Source organism: Solanum lycopersicum, chromosome 4 (genome assembly GCF_036512215.1).
Source record: "Solanum lycopersicum chromosome 4, SLM_r2.1".
In the NCBI taxonomy this organism is placed as follows: Eukaryota; Viridiplantae; Streptophyta; class Magnoliopsida; order Solanales; family Solanaceae; genus Solanum; species Solanum lycopersicum.
This window is the reverse complement of record NC_090803.1, coordinates 45,804,365-45,825,035: the sequence shown is the minus strand read 5'-3', so window position 1 is coordinate 45,825,035 and position 20,671 is coordinate 45,804,365. Positions and strand designations below refer to the sequence as shown.

At 34.7% G+C, this 20,671-nt stretch overlaps 1 protein-coding gene across 1 annotated transcript; it reads left to right on the top strand.

Annotated features, from left to right (window-relative positions):
• Positions 1-2,573: 2,573 nt before the first annotated feature.
• On the top strand, positions 2,574-3,277 carry LOC138348131 (uncharacterized). The gene is made up of 2 exons (XM_069296740.1): positions 2,574-2,612; positions 2,708-3,277. Exons 1-2 carry the CDS (start codon positions 2,574-2,576, stop codon positions 3,275-3,277), a joined length of 609 nt encoding a protein of 202 aa, XP_069152841.1.
• The last annotated feature ends 17,394 nt before the right edge of the window (positions 3,278-20,671 follow it).

Genomic DNA, 20,671 nt, shown 5'->3' with positions numbered 1-20,671 from the left:
TTTTGGAAAGAATAGGAAAATTCTGGAAAATTTCCTTAGTGTAAAAAAGTGAGTTTTAGCCATTTTCAAATGTCCATAACTTCTAGCTGAGGATGAGCCAGAGTCAGTTCTTCATATGGTCAGAAATCCTTCGATATATCTTTCCAACACCGTGGAATTTGTGCGTTTTTGATAGCGTATGAGGAAGATATGCCTATCGAAAGTTGTGTTTTTGGATTGATGAAGGTCCCAATCCCAATTTAATAAAGGGTAAACTTGTCATTTCACCCAACTATTTTCTAATTCATTTTAAAGGTTTATTAGGGGTAAAACTGAGCCTTAAGTCAATCTTAGAAAATTAGAATACACTCAGGGCTTGGGAGAAAAGAGAAGAGAATAAGGAGAAAGGAGAAAGGAGAAAGGAGAAAGGGCCAAGAATTCATCAAGAATGCCAAGATCTTTGAGTGGAATTCATCGGGGGTGATACCTATTAAGGTATGTGGGATATTTTCTGTTTGGTTTGATTCATCCGCTCACCAATTTGTTTCAATTAATCAATCTATTAGTTGATTTCATGTTAGAAGCTAAGTTCTTGAATAAAAGTTTTGAGTTCTAGCTTATTGAATTGTTGACTGCCATTGTTGGTGGAATTCCTATTTCTTTGGGTAATTTTGCGTTGAATTCAATAGTCATGGAGGGTACCAATAGTCCTAGTCATTTGGTGAAAGAACTAGGAAGGTTTGGAGGGGTTGGAGAAGAAAAATGAGTTGAAAAATTCGTCAGACGCACCTGAGTAGGGGCAGACGCAGAAAATTGGATACATTCAACTGAGGCCTGGCGCGGCGCGCCACCAGTGTGCTAGAATTTAGCCTCATTCAACTGGGGCTGGCGCGGAGCGTCACCATTGCCCTCGGATCGACGATTTTCACCTAGTTTTGGTAGTTTAGCCATCTTAAGTCCTTCTAAAGTATATTAAAGTCTCCCACTGATTCTAATTACTACAAATGATTTTAAACACCTATATATCACTAAAGAACTCAAATCATAACCTTTAATCCATAATTCAAGTCAAGGAATGTTAAGATCAAAGTCAAAAAAGTAAGAGTCAAGCCTAAAAGTTAAGAAACAAGTCAAAATGAGTTGTCTAAGTTTCCAAGAGTCTTTAGAAAACATTTTAACTTTGTTTTAAAGCTAAAGCTATATGTTAAGCAAAGAGTAGAGAGTTGAGTTAAATTCTCAAATAACTACGGAGGAACTAAGTATTCCTAAGATTTAAGTTACAAGTTAAGGAAAGAGTAAATAGTTGAGTTCGTTTCTCAAAAGTTATAAGGGAACTAAGTATTCCCTAAGAATTTCAAATGTTTTCATATTTTGAGAAAGCAAGGAAGCAAGACTTCCCACAGAGCCTTTGGCTAGTTTTATTAAAGAGGAAACTATGATTTCCAAGAGAGCTTTTAAAAAACTAAGTTTCAGTAAGTTACCTCAAACCAGAGAAGAATATGTTTTTTTTCAAAACATATGAGCTAAGTATTTTGAGACTAGTATTGAGAACTGATATGGGGAAGCAATTTCAGATTAACTTAAGCCCTCATAAACCATGTAGCCAACATGGACAAAAGAATGATCATACTTTTTAGATGATTCTTTAGTGGTTTTTAGCATAGACTAGTGGATCCACTTAGTAGTTCAGGTTCTATACTAATGGCAAGGTATAAGGCGGTCCTCTTGCAAGGTGAGGTAAGATGTTGTACTATCACTTAGGCTCATAGTGATGAGTTTTGGTTAGAGAATATCCTATAGAAACTATTACATAAGTAAAGTTGAGTTTGTTAATGCATTATCGTTAATGAACTAAGTTGTTTACACTTTTTACAAGTTTTAATATATAAATTGTATGTTTCTGTTTCTTTACTGTTTTATATTGAGTTAGTATCTTATGAGTTTAGCAGAGCCAATGTAAGTTCTTCTTAATCCTTTCAAGCCTTAAGTTGTTGTTAGCATGCAAACTGGCATTCAATGTACTGATGCAGTTGGCTTGCATGGTCTTATGATGTAGATGCAGGTAACCAGGATCAGCACGCAATTCCTCATTGATCCAGTTTAAGCATTTAGAGTCAATGACGAGCCTCATTGCATTCTTGAGGACACATATTTATTGTTTATCAGTCTTTCATTTTTTAGGATGTTCTGGGGCCTGTCCCAACATCAATCTCAGTATTATAGAGGCTTCATAGACAATCATACAACTAGGTCTGAGTCTCTTATTTCTGTGTTTCAAATACTTTATTATGATATTTAATTGTCATTTTGGCAATTTGGAACATGAAAAGTTTCACTTCAAGAATCAAGACATCAACACTGTCACTTGTGGCAGACCAAGCACTAGGCTATTCACCTCTAGATCTTCCCAATGATCAATACAATCATATGGAATATGAGAGGTATCAACACCCAAGGGGTGTTGGAGAGGATCAAAATGTTAAGGAAAGTCCACCATCTATCAATCATTACTATCTTGGAACCTTTTTCAGATAGTGTTCATGTGCAGAATTTCAAAGATCATTTGAACATGGATAATGCAACTAGTAACTGTAATGGCAAGATTTGGGTCTTTTGGAGCAGTGATGTGGACTGTAACATTCTTGATGAAGATGAACAACAAATCACTTGAGACATAAAACACAATGAATTGCAAGGACAGTTCATTACTACTTTTGTTTATGCAAAGTGTAAAGATTATCTGAGGAGAACTCTTTGGGACAAAATTCTTCTACAGGCTAATGAGGATACAAAATCTTGGTGTGCAGTAGGGGATTTCAATGTTATAAGAGCTGTAGAAGAAAAGTTGGGAGGGGCACCTTACAATATGAGGAAAAGCATGGACTTTATAGCAGTTATTGAAGCATGTGGCCTTGTGGGCATTGGTTTCAGTGGACATAAATTCACATGGTCCAATAAGAGACGTATTAATCATAGAATCTGGAAGAGACTTGATAGGGCTATGTTTAATGTCTCTTGGCTTGAAAGGATGCATCAAACCACCATCACCCACCTATCCTCTACTGGCTCATATCACTGTCCTTTGTTAATGGAAATGATACCCAAAGATTCAAATCACATCAAGTACTTCAAGTTTCTCAACTGTTGGGTAGACAACCCACTTTTTATGGAAACAGTGCACACTAGTTGGGATAGAGAGGTGGAGGGTACTGACATGGGGAGATTTCATGAGAAACTGAAAAGGCTGGCCAACACTCTTAGTGTTTGGTCAAGGAAAGAGTTTTGGGATATTTTTTAGAATGTGAGAAGGTATGAGGAACAGGTGCACAAGGCAGAGAATGAGTACATTACTCATCCAAATGAAGCCAACAGAAGTGCCTTACTTGAAATCAATGCCAAATACATCAAATTCCTGAAGTTGGAGTATAGTATTTTGAAACAGACAACCCAACTTCATTGGTTCAAAGATGGTGACAAAAATTCCAAATATTTCCACCCCATTATAAGAGGAAGAAGAAGGAAATTATTTGTACACAAGTTCATCAATGAAGAAGGGGAATGGCTACATGATGAGGAGGAAATTGCTCAAACTTCTTGTACTTACTTTGAGGAGATCTTTACAGGTGAGGATAAGCTTATTAATGAAATTACCTTGGAATGCATTCCAAGGATGGTTAGCCAAGAGCAAAATAACTAACTTACCAGTCTACCCAATATGGAGGAGCTTAAAAGTTTGGTCTTTTCTATGAATCCTAACTCTGCAGCTGGTCCGAATGGCATGAATGGTTACTTTTTCCAGAAATATTGGCACATCATCAAGAAGGATTTAATGGGAGTTTTTAAGGCCTTCTTTAGTGGCCAAATGATCCCTAAGTATTTCTCTCATTCTTGTATTGTTCTGCTCCCTAAAGTTAATAATCCAAACAAATTATCTGAGTTCAGGCCTATAAGTCTGAGTAACTTCACTAGCAAGATTATTTCTAAAATAGTGAGCACCAGACTTAGCCCTATTCTCCCTTACTTGATCTCTTCCAATCGATCCGCGTTTTTTTAAAGGAAGAAGTATTTTTTAGAACATTATGCTAGCTCAGGAAATTATCCACCAAATTAAGAAACCCAATGTTGGAAGTAATGTCATCATTAAACTTGATATGGCAAAAGCATATGACAGGGTCTCTTGGTCCTACATTTGCTTGGTGCTAAGGAAAATAGGTTTTGAAGAGAGGTTCATTGATATGGCTTGGAGAATAATGGCAAACAACTGGTATTCTATCATTGTCAATGGTAATAAACATGGCATCTTTCACTCTACAAGAGGTCTCAAACAAGGTGACCCCTTATCCCCTGCCCTATTTATTTTAGGTGCAGAAGTGTTATTCAGGTCCCTTAACAGGCTACATGCTCATCCGGATTATCATGGGTTCTTCATGGAAAGGAGGGGGCCTCAAGTAAATCATTTAAGCTTTGCAGATGACATTATTCTCTTCACCTCTGGAAGGCACAAAACGTTGAAGCTTTTAATGAAAACCTTAAAGGATTATAATGAGACTTCTGGACAACTCATCAATGAAGATAAGAGTCATTTCATGCTTCATTCCAATGCATTCACCAGCACAAGAGATAGAATTAAAAGAATCACTGTCTTCAAGCAGAGACAAGGCCCCCTTACTTACCTAGGCTGCCCTTTATTTGTTGGTAGGCCTTGGATTGTTTACTTTTCTGATCTGGTTAACAAGGTTGTGTGCAGGATTATAGGATGGCAAACCAAACAACTTAGTTATGGAGGAAAAGAAGTGCTCACCAAGCATGTGCTACAGGCAATACCCATTCACTTACTATCTGCAGTAACTCCCCCAGCCTCAGTGCTTAAACAGATCCAAAGATTAATTGCAGACTTTTTTTGGGGATGGAAGAATGGGAGGAAGATATATCACTGGGCATCATGGAAGAACCTTGCCTTTCCATATGAGGAGGGGGTAGGAATGAAAAGCTTGCAAGATATTTGTAAGGCTTTCCAATTCAAACAGTGGTGGATCTTCAGAGCCAAACAAACCCTATGGGGTGATTTTTTGAAAGCTAAATATTGCCAAAGAGCCAATGTTGTCTGCGAAAAATGGGATAATAGAGGATCCGTATCATGGAAGAACATGTTACTAAATAGACAACAGGTGGAACAACATATTTAATGGAATCTGCAGGCTGGAAATTGCTCCTTCTGGTGAGATAATTGGCTTGGAAATGGCCATCTTGCATAATTCTCCAGCAATAGCAACAGATATAACAATAAAACAGTTGCTGAATTCTGGGAAAGAGGAAAATGGAACTGGAAAAAGTTGATAAAATAGGCACCCGCCAGCCAGTTCTCCAGCATTATCAGCACAGAGATTCCAGATCAGCAACACCTCCTTGATCAGCCTGTTTTCAATACTCATGGCAACATCACTTGTGCTTCTGCCTGGGAGGAGATCAGGGAAAAAAGGGAGAAAATGCACTTTAATTCATTGTTATGGAATAGTAATATTCCCTTTAAAGTTTCCTTTTTACTGTGGAGATACCTAAAAGGAAAACTCCTTACTAATGACAAACTAACTACCTTTGGCATTGAGCCATCAATTTGTTTTTGTTGTCTTGATAATGCAGGCATGGACATCATTCAACATATCTTCACCTCAGGACAATTTTCAGCCAAAGTGTGGAACTTCTTTGAAGCCACTGCAGGAATTGCACAAGGTAGTCAAACACTGCAGCAGCACCTGCAAAACTGGTGGTCAGCAAAGTCCAATAATAAAGCCCACAAACTACTTCTACAGGCCACCCCAATCCTTATTTGCTGGAGCTTATGGAAAAACAGATGTTCAGTCAAATATGGGGGCAAAACAACTAATATCAGTTGGGTAAAATATGCAGTGTACAAGGACACCTACAAGATGCTAAGCACAACATTCAACCACATCAGATGGCCAGCCAAGTGGATTGAATTGATCCAAAAATATGAAGGATGTATCCAAGACACCAAAGTGAGTGTGGTAGCTTGGAACAAACCTACAAATAAGTGGATCAAAATCAACACTGATGTAATGGTCTTGATAATCCGGGAAGAATTGGGGCTGGAGGCATATTGAGGGATAAAATGGCCAATTTTTTATGGCATTTGTAGCAGCACTTGGAACAAGAACAAATAACAAGGCAGAGATGGAAGCAGCAATTTTTGGGTTGACTTGGGCATTGGAGCTGGGATACAGAAACATAGTGCAGGAGCTGGATTCTCAGCTGGTGGTAAAATGGATAAATCAACAGGCTTCCCCTTAATGTAATCTCCTAGCTCAGCTTGACAGGATTCAAAATTTAATCATCCAAACCCAGAAGTTCAAGTGCAGTCATGTCTACAGAGAGGCAAACTGGGTGGCTGATGCACTGTCCAAACACAGCCACCAAACTGGCAGTCCACAAGTATACTTCTGCCAACATCAACTACCCAAGACAGCAAGAGCATATTATCAAATGGACTTAATGGAATTGCCAAATTTTAGGAGGAAGAAAACTAAGAAAGTTAAAGAACCTGCATGACTTCATCTTTTCAACTTAGCTATAATTCAAGGAATTATAGCTTCTTTGAATAGGTAATATTGCATAGGTTTGTAGTTTTATTTTGAAAATGTAAAGGGAGAGTCTCCCTTGTTTATGTTTCATAGATGTTATGTAAGGAGATGAGTCCTCTCTGATAAGTACTTAGTGATTTTGATTCATCTTATTGTAAGGGGAGAATTTGAATTCCATTTTTGGGAAGTCGAATTCAATCCATCAAATTATGGAGGTTAGGTTTTATGTCGCTCTCCTTGTATTTTGCTTTTGTTATCAATAATAAAGCCTGGGGGTGTTGCTCAGCCCCTGACCTACCTCAAGGGTCGTTTTTGTTTTAAAAAAGTGTCATTTTGGCTAGACTATTATGTTTTAATTACTTTTATTGAGAACGTTTCTTAATTCATAATTTAGTTAAGTCTAGTCTTCCGCTGAGTTAAGTAAACCAGACCAAGGGTTCGCTCATGACCAGAAATAGTCATTGAATGTCGGCTACGTCTAGGGTGTAGGCTCGGGGCGAGACAAAATTTCTCTTGTACCTGGAGACCGTTGAACCTAGGTCTTTGATACTCACGATCCGAATTTCACATGTCGTGATGACACCTATGTTTCCAATTAATAGGGAAGTCAATCCACTAGTTTTCCAAATTAAAATTAATTAATAATTAAGGTTAAACAATAAATGATAAGTATAACATCTCAAACACTAAGTCTTTCATAAGTATGAAATGCAGAAAGCTAAAATACAACAAAAAAATTTGGTGTCATAAGTACAAGAACTTCTAAATTACGCTGCAAATCTGAAACTAAATAACATATCTAAATGTAAGAAATATCTTGTCTGGATATTGAAAAAAAAAAAATAACGGAAAGGGGACTAAAATACCCTTGAAGTATTGAAAATTGTACACAACTACCCATCATCCACCTGTCGGCTCTAAAATACCCTCCCCATTCACCTATGGCTCACAAATACCCTCATCATACACCTTTAGGTCAAACTTTAGACACTTCAGTAATGGAGCAACATTTAAAATAATTAAATAATCATTTTAATTACGTGGCGCTCAACCATTGGTTGAAATATAATTATTGAATATAATTTTAATCCACTCATTACCCACCCATTTTTAACTAAACCCCCAGACCCAATATAAAAAGAACCCAATATAATTATAATTAGTTGGCTCCTCTTTAAATTTGTACAATTTCGTTGGAAGGACATCTGAATAAATTGTTGTTAGCCTCTCATTTGTATAAATCCTTGTTAGCCTCTCAATTCAATTGTATGCATTTGTATATCTTATAAAATTTGAAAATTTTATACAACTGAATCGAATTGTGTAAAATGAGAAAGAGAGAAATTATACACAACTTGAATTAGTATAAAATGAGAAAGAGAGAAAAGCAAAAGAGACTTGGGCAGGAAATATACAATTGAATCGAATTGCATAAGACGATGAAGAGAGAAACTATATACTACTACATTGCATACAACGAGCCATTGCGAATAGATAATGCAGAAGGACTAAGTTTCTCTCTGGTTATTTTCTTCTCTATTTTTGTAGCCTGCATCAGTGTTTTACTGGAAATTATTTGCTTTGGAATACAAATAAATTAAATGGTAGCTATTATATTTATTATACAGTATTAGTTTGTCATTCTATACAATTATCCCTTAAAAAACCTAAAGCCTTGTTCCCAAATAAACACTCCATTTCCCTCAACTTATTTCTATTTTCTTCCTAGATTTAGAATATTAGTGTTGTTTTTCTTCAATTTTTAATAAATGTCATTTATAACAAATTGAAGAAATCGAAGAAGAAGCTGACATTTATAACAAGGGAAACCACTAACTAAAGTGTACATTTTGTTTGATATTTTTTTTAATTTTGTTTAATTGACAAGGTAATCCAAGATTTTTCCCTGTAATGTGTTCTCATTTATTATGGAAAGTGACCAGTGAAAATATAAAATAAATGAACAAAATAATCACTCCCTTATTGTTCATTACAATGCAGATAGAGTAATTCTACGCTTTGTAAAAAAAGTATTGAAATTTCTTAAAATATATTGTGGTTCGATTTACCATACTAAAAGATAAAGTTATTTCGACGAATCACAAAGGTAGAGCGTGAGTACTGCAGATCATCTTATGGCTAATACATGATTAAAAAACTACCATCCATCTTTCAAAGACAACAACTGATCTTTTAACTTGAAAGAAAATGTTTGCAAACGGTACTAGTAGAGACGTCCAGGTATAACTCTAAACCTACCAAGAAAAATTAAAATATGTTGGGGAAATGGAGTATTTATTTTGGAACAAGGTTTTAGGGTTTGTTTTGATTACATAGGTTCTTTTTGTATTGAGTCGGGTGGGTTTAATAAGTGTTGGGGCGGGTGTAGTTAAAATGGGTGGATTTAAAATTATATTAAATAATTTATTCACAATCAATGGTTGAGCGTCACGTAGCTAAAATGATTATTTAATTATTTTAAATGATGCTCCATTAATGATGTGGCTAAAATTGAACCCAAAGGTGGATGATGAGGGTATTTGTGAGCCAATAGGTGTAGGGGCAGGGTACTTTGGAGCAAATAGGTGGATGAGAAATAGTTGTGTACCATTTTCAATACTTCGAGAGTATTTTAGGCTCTTTTCCAAATAAATAATAAGATAGAGGGAGGTGTGGGTTGCGGAACAGCCAAACAGCTCACCAAAAAGAATTCTCCCAAATAATGGGCTCCTATTTGGAATTTGATCTTCACCACAAAAAAGGTGCAACAAGTGTAGTATGGGTACGAAACCAGGTTTATGTGTTATGTGTCAAAGATTTGCAGTAAAAAAGTACCGACATAAATGCAAGTCTACATTATGCTTATTAGTCAAATTTCATGAAACATGGATAATCAAATATCACACAATATCTAACCACCAATATGACAATAATAAAAAAAAATGAAGAACGTAATGAGACTTAATGTATTGCGACACCATGAAATGATTATGCCTCAACTGTGATGTATTTCTTAGCTGTATATACATGATACTTTTCAAAAGTACATCGAAAGTTCATGACCCATGGGGGAATCGCGAGGTCTATATACTGATAAAGAGGATCTTCACGTGTCTGTATGGACAATCTCATCGCACTAACGTCAAACAATCCCAACATAGACGATATCATCGTGTCTATGTGCACGATCTCAATGCACTATCATAAAATCAAAGAATCCCTATATGAATGATATCGACGTACCAACTTATACTCAATCTCATGTCAATGTATGTGCACAATATGATTTCAATCAAAAAGGATGATGATGCATCTCAATCAATCAATTATCGGTATAATATATAATCACCTCAATTATCACAAATATATGGGTTCAATAAAGTTACACATCCACACACAAAAAAATCAAGTCAATTATACATTTGTTAATGCCTACATGCTTTGGCATTCACGGATTGCAATCCTCATTCTATAATAATATTTTTTCCTTTGTAACAATAGTACTCATACCAATTATCATTACATTATTGATATGAAACCCCCATCTTTCATCCTTACACATTCTTTATTTTCATTTTTAAAATTTTAATTAGGAAAATGTCCTTTAACAAAGTCTGGAAGTCTTAACATACCTTGAATGTCAAATAAGTGTCACAAATCCTCACGATTTTGCTTTTCCTTTTCGTAAGGCTTCATAATGTTCCCAATCTTTCAACTATGTAATACTCGTAAGCAAACAAGTATGTACACACCAATATTAATATAATCAATTTTCTAGACCTCCTAGGGTTAAGTCTTAATTCCTTCAAATAACATAACTCTAATGGTGTTCATATAGTACAATAAACCTATATTAAATAATTAATCTCAATATATCAATAACTTAACTTGTAATTTGATAAACAATTTATATTAATCAAAATTGAACCAGTGGCGACCATGAACCAAAGCTCTTCTTACATTTAAACCTAAACTTATATGTCATACAATGATGAGATCATCATTACCCATAATGGCCCTAACTTCCTCCTTATCTCGATAGTAACCAAAAGAATAAGATTTTGCCCACCTCTTTGTAAGACCCAATGCCAACCATTTAAAAACCAAATTTTTATTCATCAATATATAATAATAATGATAAATTTATGCTCAAATACACCCTAGAATAGAATCATTAAAGAAAATTTTAGTGTCATAGATAATATATCTTTTACCTGCAACTTAAGTACAAGGTTTTGTTCTAATGTTAAGTCGCACTATAAGTTTCTGCCTCCTTTGCTTTTATTTCATATAATAATAATTTATTTAAAAGTGACAAACTCTACCGACTTATTATAATTTTATGAGTCAAGTCGTAAAGGATATTACATAGATTATGAAGTTGGGTCATTAACTATCAACTATGTTTAATTTTTAATAATGTTCGTCAACTAAATACTTGTAGTCAAACAAATAGTTTAAACTTCTATAACAAATTTATGGGAAGAGTCCTTTATGTTAGAAAGAGGTCGAGTGCTCAAAACAATCTAAGGAGTCATTACATTTTCAAAAGAGTAGAAAAGGACCTAATTAACCATGAGAAATAACTGTCAGACAACTTTTATGAGCTCATGTAGGGTCTGGATTACGTCTGACAAACTTTTACAATAAACCCACTTGTTGAACTCAAACCACGCCTAAACCTTGACCTCAGACTTGGAACCGCAAATGGGAAATTAGCAGTTGTGTTTTATTTTAACGAATCTTACAGAACAGTTGTGTATCACTACTGGAAATTAAACCTCAATTTCTTGAATTCTAAATACGAAAATTAAACCATGACACGTAGGCCCATGTATGAGTTGTAGAAACCTCGCACAAAAGTTTATCAGTTTGAAACTCAATCTATGAGAAACAAATAAGAAACATATTATTACCTACAGCCCATCCGGCTTACTTATATATTTCCACATGAGATTTTAAGAATTTTCAACTTTCAGGAAACCATCCATGATTGGGATCTAGGGGTTGTATAACTTTGTAGGCATCATACTCAAATTCTTATACTAACAACTTTTTGTAAATGTTCCTTTCATATAAACTTTCTTACTTACAATGTGTTACTTAAGCATATTACATGTACATACTGGATCCGGAAGGATGTAATAAATATCTTAAAATGCTGAAATAATCAAAGGGGTATAAAGTGCAACTAAAATATTACAAGGTATGCAACAAATGAAACAGAATTTTGAGAGATACTAATAACTAACATATATATACATAACTATGTAGGCTAAACATAAAATTGATGTATGATCCTCAACAAAAGGGTCGAATATACTTTATCACAATAGGTATAAAGGTTGATCTGAGTTAATGTGGTACTACTAAGCTAAAATTTGTAAAAGACTAAGGTATCAATACTTAACTGACACTTTACCCTTATAACCCCAAGACGGTATCTAGTTTGGGGCATAGAGATTGCTACCAAATATCTCAATTCTCAACTAACTGGTGAACCTTCATTCCTCAGTCCGCTCGACGCTAAGTAAATCACAACGGAACATGTAATAAAATTGTAAATAATAATTATATCATAAATTTGAAAATATTTTCATAGCTCATGAATTCTGATAAAACTGATAATATCTGAGAGATACTTTAATAGAAAGTATCTTAAATTCTAAAATCTGATCATATGAGATATGAAAATATCTATTATCTAAGGGTTCGTGAAAATATTTTTAGAAATATTAAATTATACTTTGAAAACATACAACTAAGCCATCCTTTATGAACGATGTGAAAATCAGTGACAAATCTTAAATTGCATAAGAACCCTAACTATTATAGAAATCATTGACTGAAAAACAATGTTTTTTTGTAACTTAATGGGTGAAAAGATATTCTTTAATGAAATTTTATATACTAGAAATAGAAGAAATAACTTGAAACCTTGAAGTAAAGTTTGAATTTATGGAATCCTAGTTATTGTTTGAGAGAAACTTGAAACAGATGAAATCTGATTCTAGGTCTTGTGCATGAAAGATGAGGGTTTAGGTCGACTAGTGTAACACCTCTAAAATGACGTAGGTGAAACCTGAGTCTAACACTTGTTTCATAAGATTTTAAAGTACTAAAATGAGTTGAAATGATGTTATTAGTCAGTGTATAAATTTTGTTTAAGTTTGGAGGTCAAATGTCCATGACGTTCAAAAGGTTTGCCTTGAAACGTGTTTGTGTGCCTTAGTATGTTTCGTTAAGTTTTACGTGTTCGTTTTGGATGAAATTGATGTGAGAGGTCCTGAGCATGTGTACGATTATATTAGGGTTGTAAAAGTCTGGTAAAAACTCCCCAAGGACCAGTTAAGGGGTACTTGAGGAGGATCGAACTTCTAGCCAAAAGCTGTTAAAACCAGCCTCACCTACGGATGGCAATCGACATCCAGTAGGTTCGTCGACACCCGGTAGGTGGTGGTAGTAGGTTGAAACTTAGATGGGGAGATTTTTATCCCATTTGTCAAGTTTATGACCCAAACCACGGACCAACAGGAGGGTCTGTTTGTTGGGATACTAGGCGTCGATTGGTGGCCGTCCTTTGAGACGTGGAGTTTTTGCAGGGTCTCGGCCAGCCCAAGGCTATTTTGAGGTTTTCACCTAGCCTTCCTAAAATTATTTCAACGTTTTATTAAGGTCATTATATGTATTTTAAGTAGTTCTATAAGTCTAGAACCCCTATTCAAGTCATTATTCAAAATCAAAACCCTAAGACCTATAAAGATCTCTCTTGAACACCATGGAAGCTTGAAGGGATTGGAGCTTGGAAGTGATTTTCTCCTTAAATTCTCCTCAATTTTGTGGTCTAGCATCAATTAAGGTATGGTTTTCATCCTTGAATCTCTTTTCTTCAAGGAGTCAATCTTAAAAGTGATTTTCCAAGACTTTCTCAAAAGATGAACTTGTAATTTGTAATCTAGTCATAGATTCTTGCAGAAAACATTTTGAATAATTGTATTATGATTTAATTTATGTTAATGTTATTATTTTAACCTAAAAACTCTATGAACCCATGAAAATCATGAACTTCTAGCTTTGACTATATTATGGGTGAAGTGATCAAGTTTCTATACTATTAAATTTTTTTGTAGTTTGATTTGGGTCATTGAATTATGAAACAATTATGTTAGAATCATATGTAGTCTGCCCTTAATTTATGAATTTTTATTGTATTACTTTAGATTTATTGTATATTGAGATTATTGGATTGAATTTGTAATCATGGCTATGGGTAAGAGCCTTTGAGTATGGAGTTGGTTGATTTGTTTATGGATTGAAGTTGTGAGATTGGCTTAGTGGTATAAATCTCTCTATATTGTGTAGTTTATTCCTTAAACTATGATAATAATTTGTATGGTCCACTTATGGGGGCAGTGCTTATGTGCTATACTTGTGAATTATGTGGCCTCGTCGACATTACTTTATGAATTGTGAAACAATATGACCTCGTCGGCATTACTTTATGCAGTATGAGATTATCATGTTATAATTTGATTATGACAATAAATTGAAGGTATTGATGGCTTATGTGTATTTGTGAAGTCAAAGCATGATTTCTCCTAGTTGATGATACGTGTCTCTAGTAGGCTATAGTGAAGTCCTTTTATGTAAGACTTGATATTGAAGTATGATGATTATTGATGACTTATATGATACTTGTGATGGTTTCTATTGATGTGCTTTATTAGTGAGTAGGGTGACCTACATTTGAATTGGTTGTCCTTATATGCTTCTTGAATGATATGCTATATGTGATAAGGTAAAGCATATGTGTGTCTTGTTTTTGTAGACTTGTATACCTTATTTAATACATGTAGAATGTGAATATGGATCCTTGACTTAGTAAGATAAATCTCCTTAGTCTTATATGTGTTATTAACATGTGATCTTAAACATAGCTAAGAAGGTCGTTTATGTGGAACCTTCGACCTAGATGGAAGGTTATGATATCCTTGAAGTTGAAAGTCATAATGGTATCCTTCTTGTGTGAATGGTGGACTTATGGTTCATTGGCTGGAACGATATGAAATCATCCTTAAGAAATTCATTGAGCTATCCTCTTAACCATTGTAAGGCAACCCTAGGGGACCTCTTTGGTAAGGTGTTATGATTTGGTTGTGAACTAGATATGGAACCTCTTCTTATAATCCTTCAGGTGAATTACTCTATGAGAACAATGGATATCACCGAGTGAGTATGATTGGGGAGGTTCTGTAAATAAGATAACATTGGAGAACAAAAATGCCCTTCATATTCCTTAACCATGTGCCTACATGGGTTGTGTCCTATGTAACACTTCGAAAATCCATGACGTGCTCTAGAGTCTAACATAAATTTTGAAAAGGTTTAGACACTATTTTGAGGTTCATTTTAATAAATATAAGTCATGTAGGAATTCTAGAAATCAAAATATCCAAGAACGTCCATGACATCCGGAAACTAATTCAAGGAGGTACTAGTGTGCCTTAGCCTATTTGACTAGCTTTTAGGGGTCAAAAATTTATGAAATTTTGTGGAAGGGTATATTAATTGTGTTAGGATTGGTTCATGGTCGAAACATTTTGGTACGACTCCCCAAGTACCAACCAAGGGCCCTTGAAGAGGACCCTTTCATTTTGGGGTCAAAAGCACTGCTTGGGCAGTGTGCACTCACGAGGGGAGTCCACGGGGCGTGTGTGGATTGATGGGGCTCGATGTCATCCGTATAAAAAAACTTAGAAATTTTGGCTAATGGTTCATTTGTACCAGCCTCTGAACTCATCGACAGCAGAGAAGGGGGCAGGAGTCGTCGATTCACAGACGGACCGTTGGTCGAGGTCTCGTTTGTGAGGGCCTGACTTTGTTGCACGTTTTTAGTTGGTTCCAATTAACTAATTAAGGGTTTAGGTAGTTATTTAGGTGTTAAGGGAATTATAATTAAGTTAATTAATACCCCATAAGATTCCAACCCCATTAGACTAATCTAATCTCTCATAACTCACAAACCCAAAACTCTCTTCCTTCTCTCTTCTTTCTCTCAATAGTGAAAAAACTCTATTGAAGACCAATATAGATGAGGGTTTAAGGGCTTAGTCAAGTTTCAACATCAATATTCATCAATTAGTAAGGTATGAGATTTATTTCACCTTTGAGACCTCTATTCTCAAAGGGTTCCATCAAAGTGATTTTAAAAGTTGAGTTTTCAAGTGGGTTTTCATCCAATACGAATTTTATGTTGTAAATTGATTTGTTTATTATTTATTTTGGATATTATGAACATATTAACATGTATTCTTACTTAATTATGAATATCTTAAAGGATTGGTCTAGTTTGTAGAAGATGACTCTTACCCCTTAACCCTAGGTGATGATCTTGATATGAATTGTGTAATGTTGGTTCAATTGACTTGGTTATTGGTTGAATCACTACTATATTATGTTATTGTAGCAATCATAATTTAATTAGGGTGAATTATAGTACTATCAAGCTTGTTGTTGAGTAATTGAATTTAATTGTGACTTTGAACTATGTCTCTTGTCTTAAGTTATGAACTAGTATTGAATTATGATGTAGTGATTCATTTAGCCTTGTTATCATGTTGGTCATCGAATTATGATGATGTTATAACCTAATTGGTTTGAATTAAGGTTTGGTGGTAAGACCTTGATGATGAATTATGAAGGAGGCTTGGTAAGTCTTGTGATCCCTATCCTTTACTTCAAATAATGGTTAATTGTGATTAAGTCATGATGTAGTATTAGAGTATGCCTTGTATTAGGATTGATAGGGTGGTATGATGTTGAATCGAAATGTCTTAAACTATTGTTTGTGAGGTGTTAGCTAAGATGTAAATGTTATAAGGATGGTGAATGATTTACCAATGTGCCTTATTATGAAGTGATATGTAAAATGTGTTAACCTCACTTATATGAATTGTAATGAAAGGTTTATACTAATGCAATTCTTATTGAGCTATGATGATGATATTTATACAAGGGTTATACCCTATGATCTACACTAAGTTATGATGATTAATAAAGACATTAAATACATTTCAAAAGGGACTCTAGCTTAGCACCGAGTGAACTAGAGTGATGAGTAACCCTTCCCACATAGGGAAGATACGATCACTAATGTATGAGATTGGAGACTACAATGCATGTAGTATAAAGAGGGTCCTAACAAGATCTCCTAGTTCTTGATTTATGTTGCCCCCATAAGAATACTAGCTAGTGGATCCACGTAGTTGCTATGTTTATGTTTTGGTACTACCTTGGAAAGTAGTCAGTCTTTTTTTGTGTAGGGTTCCATGACACCGGATTCCACATTAGCTCATATGGTCTATGTCGGTTAGGGTAAGATGTTCCCAAAAGGTAAAATTAATTAAAGGAATGAACTCTAACTAGGATAACCTAAGGGGTTTAACTTAGTCTAGGTAGGGGTATGGGACTCTACCTATACATTGCAGTTAGCCTTAAGGGAAGTCTTAGGAGGATGTTGTTATGTATGAATATGCTTATGATGGTATATGATATGTATATGATGAACTTGCACATTGTGAATACTTTATGTTGTTTCATTTCACTTATGAATATGTTTTAGTCTACATTGTTAAAGTAAGGTGATATGTACTCTTAAATGACATGCTATGTGAAGTAGGATATTAGTTACGATTCTTGTTGGGTTACTTGATTGAGTAAAGATACGTGGCTTTGCATGGTCATGGAACTTGTTGACTTCATAGGGGTTGTAGTTAATTGTCTTTCTTTGGTTATGTTGAAATGTACTCTTATTCATGCTTGTTGCTATTATGACTTAATGATAGAGTTGGTTGACTATGTATCCAATTATATGATATGCATTTTGACTTGACTAGACTTAGTATTGTTCATCTAATGTCTATATTCTTTGGACTTAATGAATGTGTCTAATTAATTGGAATGATCTTATTAAATGTGCATAAATTTTTTCAAAGTAAATTGCATACCTTTATGAAGTGTCCCTTTTCTTAGCATAATTTCAAGATGTGTGTGTATATGGTCTCATACTAAGTACAAGTAGTGTACTAACCCCATTTTCTCCCTTTTCTCAAATCTTTTAGATCTGGTCGTTGAAGTACTTTTAGAGACGGCTTTGAAGAAGACTCAAAATTCTTGATCATCTAAGTTAGGTAGGTCCTCACTTTCCGAGGACAATGCCAATATCAAGCTATGAAGATTTTTTAGTATTAATACTTATGTTTCTTTCCTTATATTTGAGTACTAAACATTGTGTGACCTATATGTGGTCTTATTGTATTGATGTATGGGCTAGGCCCAATTTGATATACTCTTATTAGATGGTTATGAGATGAGATGACTATTTTGAGACTATGTTATATTGTATATATCTATGTGCAATAAAAGTATAAGACTAAGTAATCTTCCTATACGAAGTGCCTGTATCTCCCTATATATATATGTGTGTGTGTGTGTGTGTGTGTGTGTGTGTGTGTGTGTGTGTGGAGAGAGAGGTCTATGCAAATCTCCAAGTAAAAGTAATGAAATTTTTTAAATTTTCCGCTAAATTTAGACTATGAATGTAATGATGTAAGCTAATACGCTAGTCTTAGTCCTCAAAGAGGACGATGACGCCTGTTACATCTAGGGGGAATTACCGGATGTGACATCCTAGTTCTACCATTGACAAGTATAACACATTTTATCGGAGTAGGGTAGACTCCAGATTCCATACTTAGCTACCATGGTCTACGTTGGTTATTTCCTATTCTCATCATGTGGGATACATCCTAGTGTTGGATAAGTACTATAAAGTTTAGATAGTGGAATGCGATGCTATTTAGTCATTGCACGATTAGGCTTTAAAGATGTTATTATGTGAGGCCCTAGGTCTTCTGCAAGACAATTATGTGATTTTCGTTAAATGTTTGATGTCTCCTAAATGATCTATTGAACATAATGACTTAATTGAAGGTATGTTAATGAAAAAGGCAAGTATCTAGAGTAGCTTTGTGGATTGCTTAGGAGGCTTTGAGAGGGTGTATGGACATTCTCTTCTTATCTTACTTAAGTGATTTTTATAGTAATTCTAGGTAGGGATTTTGATTAATGAAGTGGGAATAATCTTATCTTAGGTAGTCTAATGGATGTCTTTGGTGTGTGTGAAGGGATTGTAAGAAAAAGCTTTGTGTATTCTTCTAGTAAGTGAGTTTTTCCTCGGATATTATTCACCCCAAGGTTGGGAATTCGTTATATGCTCTATCTATAACGAGGTGGTCGCTTGATAACTCAATCAAGTGAACCTTAGAATCACCTTTGGTAGGAGGGTCTCATATTTATGTGTTTTGATGTGTTTTTGATGTTATCTTGTGATATATGACTTATATGTGAAGTAGGTATGATATGTGCTTTTCTATATTATGATATGAAGGTTACTATAAAAGAGCATATTTTGATACAAATGTCCATTTCTCATGATTTTTATGCATTATATCATACTTAGTATAATGCATTGTACTAATTCCATACATTTTGTCTATTTCTAAAGGTGTGGCTACCTAGTGAGAGGATTCTTGAAGCAGCGCTTGGAATCTAGGACTCTTTTAAGCAAAGTTAGATTATGTCCTCACTTGACTAGAGGACATAACTATCTTTAGATTTCTTTCATTAAAATATTGTAATAGACTAACTTTCTATATTTCGATTGTATGGGCCCTGTCCCAAGTATTCTTGAGTCTAATATTGGCTTATGTTGAGACTTAGTATTTCTTATGGTTTTATATAAAAGATGTTTTGAAACATTATTCGTGTGAAAAGTTTTAATTCCGCACTAATTTTCATACATGTTATGCAATGAATGATGTCGAAGGGCTTGTACAAGACCTTTCAAAGGTCAAGTCGCCATGTTGCAATTTGAGAACACCATATCTTCTAGGTAGCAATCTCGGGGTGTGACAACTAGTTACTCTAAATCTCACTTATAATAGTCCAAAATGATGTAGTATAGGGATTAAAGGAGTGGAAAAAACAAAAATAATCTTGATTTAAACCTAATTTCGATAGATTTTATGAAGGCATCTATAGTCTGTGGTTCCATCTACGGATCATAGATCTTTGTCAGTAGTAAATAAAAAACTATAAGGTTTAATCATACGAGACTTTCCTACAATACGTAGATCAGACTATGAACTCTAAAACGTATTCATAAAAATCATATTTTTTTTAAATTCTAAACTTGAAACTACGAACCCAATCCACGATCCTAAAGCTTGTATATTGAGTGTGTCTTGTTCAGATAAAAGTTTATGTTTCTAAAGCTGATCGACGATGCAAATTTATGACTTGTAATAAATTTAACGAGCCATAAAACTTAACTCATAAATCTTAAGCCAAATTTCTTGTTTTTGAACTTGGTCTCTGAACCTATTTACAACTCATGGTTTCATATATGGTTAATAGATGTTGCTCATGAAACCCAAAGTTCAGAAGACTTGGATAAATTTCTTAACTTTCATGAGCTGATTTGAACTTAATCAATAATTTTTCAGGAGTTACAATATAAAATTATACATGCTGACAACCTTGTTTGCCTTTCTCCTCTCTCAATATTTTCGTCACCTCTCTCCTTGTGTATGTGTAATGTAAAATGTATCTAGTATCAAAGGTACATATATTTAGTAAGCATTGATACATGTATCTCAATTGAAATCTAATGCAAAATTATTAATTAGTGAACAATATCTAATTATTTAAAAATACAAAGTGGACTAGTATTTATGGTATTAGACCCGTAAACTACTTGATCAAACTACGTGTAGGAATGACAAGGACTTGGCCATTGGTCTTGGCATACAAGGGGGCAAAACAATGCAACAAAGGTTCAAGGTGCTTGGGTGTTGGCAAAGCAGCTTGGACGTGCAAGGCTTACGTGTGGGTAGGAGTCATCGGCAAGGCAGCGTGTTGGCTTGAAAAGCAAGGTTGTGAGACTTGACGATAGAAAGACAAAGGAATTCACATGGATTACTAAAATTAAACTGAAGTGTTGGAGGACAGCTGAAATATTCTAAGTGTTGGAA